General features: G+C 37.6%; 2 protein-coding genes across 2 annotated transcripts; both read right to left on the reverse strand.

Annotated features, from left to right (window-relative positions):
• Nucleotides 1–252: 252 nt before the first annotated feature.
• On the reverse strand, nt 253–2021 carry LOC105788013 (protein CHUP1, chloroplastic). The gene is made up of 2 exons (XM_052623329.1): nt 1153–2021; nt 253–1082 (listed from the first exon to the last, which is right to left on the reverse strand). The coding sequence occupies exons 1-2, from the start codon at nt 1885–1887 to the stop codon at nt 327–329; spliced, it is 1491 nt and encodes a 496-aa protein (XP_052479289.1). The 5' UTR covers nt 1888–2021; the 3' UTR covers nt 253–326.
• A 716-nt stretch (nt 2022–2737) lies between these two features.
• On the reverse strand, nt 2738–5631 carry LOC105789522 (ATP-dependent 6-phosphofructokinase 3). The gene is given in 11 exon segments (XM_052621990.1): nt 2738–2909; nt 3009–3163; nt 3275–3323; nt 3615–3880; nt 4222–4351; nt 4470–4574; nt 4748–4869; nt 4872–4905; nt 4992–5129; nt 5213–5275; nt 5569–5631. Coding segments are annotated over 11 exon segments (1290 nt in total). The 3' UTR covers nt 2738–2744.
• Nucleotides 5632–6369: the final 738 nt, after the last annotated feature.

The following is a 6369-nucleotide window of genomic DNA, read 5'->3' on the forward strand; positions in this document are numbered from 1 at the left end:
CCACTAATATAAAAATATTTTTTTATATTAGTATTTAATATAGAAATACTAATATAAAAATACTTTTTTAATATAGAAATAATTTAAAAAAATGATATCGCAACCTCCACTGTCTTTTGATATACCATTTTGGTATCTAATCTAACTTAAATACTAATTTGGTATGTAACTTTTTTTATATTATTACATAAAAAAGGCCAGTACCCTCTACTGACATCAATGCTAACTAGACTAAAACCATTGGTACAATAATATTGAAACATAGAGAGTGTATTCTTATCAAGTTATTTACATCAAAGTAAAAAAAAAAAAAATGATAGAAGAATTTACATGATGCTCGCGGCTTTCTTGGGAATCTTTCCTTTGGCGGGTGTTGGTTGTTTCAAAACCTCGGCAAACTTGAGGATGGAATCGGCATCTTGATACAATCTTGGGGGTTCAGCCGGTAATTCCAAATCATCATCCTTCCCTGATATCAGTCTTTTAAATCCGTATGAACTGAAATCACTGTTTCTTCGGAATTTTTCCGCTTCTTTTGTTTGATCCAGATTCAAGCTCCTCCATCGGGGGATATCCACGGATGAACAATTGGAGGTGGGGGAATCGGCGTCTTCTTCGGCTTTGCTGGTGTTGTCTTTTCCCCGTAGTAATCTCCTGAGTTTCTTGAAGAACTTGATTTTATTGGTGGGTTTGGAAGCGGATGAAGAATTGTCGCATGAAGAATCATCGGTGGCGAATGAAGTTTGGGAGGAGGAGTGGAACCATTGATCGCAATCGAAATCCATGTGATTGATGATCCCTTTATCCCCAATTCCTCCATCGGCTTTGGCGTATTCGAGTACAAGTTTTTTGGCTTTCTCTTCAGATCGGGGGCTTAGGCCTTTGCTTAAATCTCTGGCCACTGTTCTCCCAGCAAGGGGTTGATAATTCTTCAGCTCATATCGCAAGCATGCATTGATCCAACGCAGATACACCAGCTCTTCTACGTCTGTAAATTTTTCAGCTCTCAGCTGTTCTATTTGCTTTGTCAATTCCTGGTTTTCTTCCCTTAAATGGTTGCTCATTTCATTTAAAGCTTCTACCTGCAACCACAAGTTACATATTATAAATCCAAATACAACTATAATATTACAACCAAGGAGAAGCAAATACCTCAGAATGATCGAAAACAGAATTTGCAAGGATTTGGGTAGACTGTAGCTTGTGAGAGAGTTCAGAGTTTTCCATCTGCAATCTCATATTAGATTTCCTCAACTCATCACCCTCAATTTCCAAAGCTTTTACCCTTTGCAAGTTGGATTCAGCATCCTGATTATTTGCAGAGGCCTTGAGTTCTTGTTCTTGAAATCTAGCGACCTTCTTTTGAAGGCTTAAAATCTGCTCTCTATTCTGCTCAGCTTCTTGCTTAAGTTTCTTCTTGAAAAGCTTAATTTTGGATTTAGCAGTTTCAAGCTCATCCATGACTCTTGCATGATCAACCACTTGGGCCTCTAATCTCTGGTTTTCTGATAGCAATGACTCAATCTTGTGATTGAAAAGCTTAGCCTCCATTTTGTTGATCTTCAGTTGGTTTTGGAGCTCGAAAACTGCTGCTTCTTGTTCTTTAAGCCCATAATATTCCAGCAGCTGGAGCTCAAGATTCCTCTCTCTTTCACTAAGCATTCTCACCATGTTTCTCAGGTACTTGATTTCTTGTTCATAATCATCCTTTTCTGCACTTATAGATGTTGTTGAAGTGTCTAACTCTAACCTTGCTGTTTCAGTTTGGAGCTTAAGGGATGTCCCTACATTGTCTGAAAACTCTGGTAACAGAAACAAATCTTCCCCATGTTTATTGCTTGGGGAAAGATCAACCGACGCATCAACACTTGTTCGTTGCATGGACATTTCTTCCTGTCAGAGACAAACCATTTTATTATGTTCACCAAACTTAACACCTTAATTTTACAACAAACTTACAGGCTCAGATGTTGGTAACATCTCTTTATGCCGATCATTTCCTCTGGAATCAATCTCAACCAAACAATCTATATAAATCAAAATAACAACCAAGTTTTAAAAACCCATTTAGTTAATAATATATATATTTGATGAATTAAAGAAAGGCTAAAAATGCAAACCCGAAACATGCAGCAACGGCGGAGGAGGCAAATATGGTTTGATCTTTCGAGTTTTAAGTCGATGATAAAGAAAGCCAGCAAAAGAGAGAGCAACCACCACCCCAAATTTCACGAAAAATGGCCTAATATCTATATTTTCTCTTAACACCATAGCTTAACAACGTTTAAGTTCGATCATAGTATTTAGGAATCCCAGATAAAGCAAGATCATAGATTCTCAAAATTTTAAAACAAAATGATAAATTGGTGTTAGATACATACAAAGGAAAAGGCAAAGGCAAAAATAATTTAGATATGCTAATATTAGTCACTTGTGGATAATATAAAAGCATTCGGTCTACCTCAGAAATAACGAAAAACAAGGAAAAAGACGAGTATGAAACGAGGTAATAACAATAACCCATTTTGTAAGAGAAACAGAATCCCTACCACTATTAAAGGAGTCCTCAAACGCATTGCAAGAGAAACCCATTTTCAATAGAATACAATGGGAATCAAGTTACACAAAAAAAAAAAATGGAAAAACGTATTGCAGGCAACCAGTATGGATCTATGGAAAAACAGAAGACAAAAAATCCGAAATTCTCCGGTGCCTCAATGACACAATTAAGTCAAAAGGTTTCTTTACTTGATTGCTAAGTCCTCAACATGATTATCCCCATGTTTTTCGTCTCCAATCTTTTCAAACAGCTGTTTTGGGCTAAAGAAGCTTGGTTGATTGGTTGATGACAGGCACCTTGCCCACATCCTGTCTGTGATTACTACCTTGTTCTGTCTTTCAGTAATCCGCTGCATGTTACCCAAGATTCATTATATACACATAAACTGAGTCCTTAAGCAGTTTGTATGGATCAGGCCAAAAAAAACGAAGGCGGGTTTACAATTTACTTGGAATGGTATGCAACTATGTTTGCCATTAACAGGGCCAACTGTGAAACCTGTGTACCCAGCCATTGCACCATGAATTGCACTGTGAGCAAGGAGTGTGCAGTACACATTATCAGAAGCATTACTCGGTACAGCGCAGATCATATAAGTAGGATCTGCCGAAAATCAAAGCGATGATTGGTTAATTGTTTGAAATGGATCAAAGAAAATTTCAACAGAGAGCAATGGATGTGAGTATGTATGCATGTATTCACCAACAAACTAACCTATATATTTGAGATTTATAGTCAGCTTTTGCTTCTTACTGAAGTGGTCCTGCAACATAGTAGAGAAAAATAAGTATAGATGAAGCAGCAGTATTTCAGAAACTATCAATGTTTTGTCGAATGGACATTGAAGCATGAAAACATCCCATATATGCTGCTGCCTTTCGATAAGAAAGAAAATGGATGGATTGCTGATGAATGGCAAATGAAGATGAACACCAGATCAACCTAACATGGTCTTACTTCCAAGTTAACGATTTTTTTTCGAAACCAACTCGAGATAAACATAAGACATGCAAAACTTGTTTAATGTCAAGAAGTTGTTCAAGAACATCTTTACCTTTATTTTCTGGGATATCCAAAATCCAACATCTTGAAGCTGCTTGTTCCCCGAAGCATCTATGTTGTCCATGGTGCAGGTGTTTCCGGAAAGTAACTCTTGTCCTGCACCTTCAGTTACTACAATAACCATGTGCCCATTTTCATTTAGTCTTTTTTCAATGTATTCAAACAGTCCACCAGGTCCTTCGAGATAAAACGGTGACTCGGGGATCAAGGAGCAGTCCACATCTCTGCTTGCTAAAGTAGCATACATTGCTATAAACCCTATGTTTAATATCATTTCGCAAGAACTGTATAAAGTTAGTGTAGGATGTAAGCAAGAACTATTCTATTAGAAACAGTCTAAGTTGCGAAACGATTCCAAACTGGAAAGACGAATTCCTAAATCTAAAAAATCAGATAAACATAGAAACAAGATAAAGGACCTGAAGAAACAATGACAATCCCAGGGAATGCAATCTAGGTTATCAGTTTGCTACAAAATGAAGGCAATCTTCATCTGTCTTTTCAACAAACACTCTTCGATATCAAATCTTATGGAAATCTTCAAAACCAATCTTTCAAATCATCTACTTGAAATAATTCGCATAGAGGTGTAAATTTACCGCTGTGGCGGCCCATTAGCTTCACAACACCGATACCATTCTCAGTACTTTCTGATTCAACATGCGCTGCACTAATTGCTCGCTGAGCCTCTTCAACAGCAGTGTCAAAACCAAAGGATTTGTCTATAACCTGTTACAAAAGAACCCGAACCATTAGTGAATAGGACTTCCTTTTGTAATAAAAAATCATGTACCAGTATGCATCAAAATATGATGGTATCTGCCAATTGTGCATGCTAGATATGTACCGGTATATCATTATCGATGATCTTTGGAATTCCCACGACTGCAACCTTCAGGCCACGCCTTCTAATCTCCTACATTTAAGGTCGGAATATACCAACTAATCAAATCTGACAACTATTCTCCATAAGCATGAATCACAGCCTATTTATTCCAAGTTGAATCGTCAATAACAAAATCCAGATTAATCACCTCAAAAATCAATACCTGAGATATATTGAGTTTCAATGCTCAAATATGGAATTCATAGGCAAAGGAAAAGGAAGTATATATATATATATACCTGATTAATACCACGATCCTGAATGCTATCGACAATCTTTGAAGTATCATGTCCTCCTCTTAATGTTCCGAAGATGGTACCACCACGTTTATGAATGTCGTTTACAACTTTGGGCGTTAAAGGATTGTGTTTCGAGCATAAAAACCTTTGTATCCTCCCTGTAATAACAAATTAGCATCAACAGTTAATCAAACCAATCAATCTCTGAAAACAAAATGATGTTTCTGGTTTTGCATACACTTACTTCGATCCCAAGGACTCCAGTAACACCATACATGTGGTATAATCCACAAACGATTTCCCTAATCATAGTGTTTAGACCAGGGCATAGACCCCCACATGTTACAATACATGCATGAACTTCATCAGATTCAAAGTAAACCTGAAACCGTAAAATCAATGTTCAGTGAACAATCACAATTTCTGAAATGAATTGAACCTCAAACAAGGATTTGATTTGCAAACCTTCTGGCGAGGCCCCGCTCGCCTAAAATGAGTTCCTCTTAGACTCTCTTTTGAAACAACAATCTATGCATATGAAGCAGCAAACCATATTCAGATTTAGAAACAATGAGTTCATTTTGTGGACTACCAAATAGCTTGATTCCTATGTTTATTACAAGCAATATATTATATTTTATGAATCAATAAATGTAAAAAAAAGTGTCAGAAAATGAAAATTATGTATCATAGTATTTGTCACAACCTGACCCATGCCCTTTGGCTCAAAGAGTACAATTCCGAATTATATTCTCACGATACGGTCCGCGGGCTGAGCCGGATCGTAATGCAGAAAAGTAAACATAACAAGAGGTTTTTACCTTTTCGGCAACAATATCATCAACATCAACGAAGTACTGCCTGAAGAAACAGAGTCTTCCCATTTCATTTGTAATCATTCCTTTCTTGAGTTAAAGAATATATTGAGATCATTTACTCAAACACTTGGTGTGCGATATTTCTCTTTAGCTTTTTTGTTCACTATTTTCTCTTTCGTTTCGAGTTTGCTTTCACTTTGCTTCGGTGTCTAAAAGAATTTTTGCAAGAATTCTCATCTTTCAAGAGTAGGTTGACTTAGGCAGGATTTGAACCCAAGAAATCGCCTAAGGTCGTGCGGTTTGCCAAACTAAAGTTCTAGCCCCATGACAATTGGTATTCAGTCAGTGTTCGAAGGAGCTGATTGAGATGTCGAAAGGAGTAGAAGAATAAGTTGAGCCGATGGAAACTCATGGGAGGAGCAAGAAAGCTAGCAGTTTGAGCTATATAATGTTAGATTTGGAAAGCAGGGTTGCCAAACTTGAAGGCTCCATAGGGGATGTGACGGACACCCTTGAGGTAGTCAAGAGACGTACTGATAAGTTGGACTTGATAAAAGAGCAACTTAGGGACTATGTCACGGAGGCTCTTAGTGCCAATCGAGATGTGATGAAAAAGGCCGTCAAAGGCGAGCTCACTATCTGTAAAGCTACTCTAGGTAATGGAATGTTGGCTTCGACTCCTAAGCATCCTAGAATGGATGTCCCCAAGTCGAAAAAGTTTAAGGGGACGAGGTCCGCAAGATATGTGGACAATTTTCTTTAGGGGAAGGAACAATACTTCTGTGCGATGGGCATCGAGGATGA

This window comes from Gossypium raimondii, chromosome 2, assembly GCF_025698545.1.
Source record: "Gossypium raimondii isolate GPD5lz chromosome 2, ASM2569854v1, whole genome shotgun sequence".
NCBI lineage: Eukaryota > Viridiplantae > Streptophyta > Magnoliopsida > Malvales > Malvaceae > Gossypium > Gossypium raimondii.

Coding starts and splice junctions, on each gene's coding strand:
- LOC105788013 (XM_052623329.1), bottom strand. CDS start 1,887: ATGTCCATGCAACGAACAAGTGTTGATGCGTCGGTTGATCTTTCCCCA. Junction 1,083..1,152: donor CTGTTTTCGATCATTCTGAG/GTATTTGCTTCT, acceptor TTGTGGTTGCAG/GTAGAAGCTTTAAATGAAAT.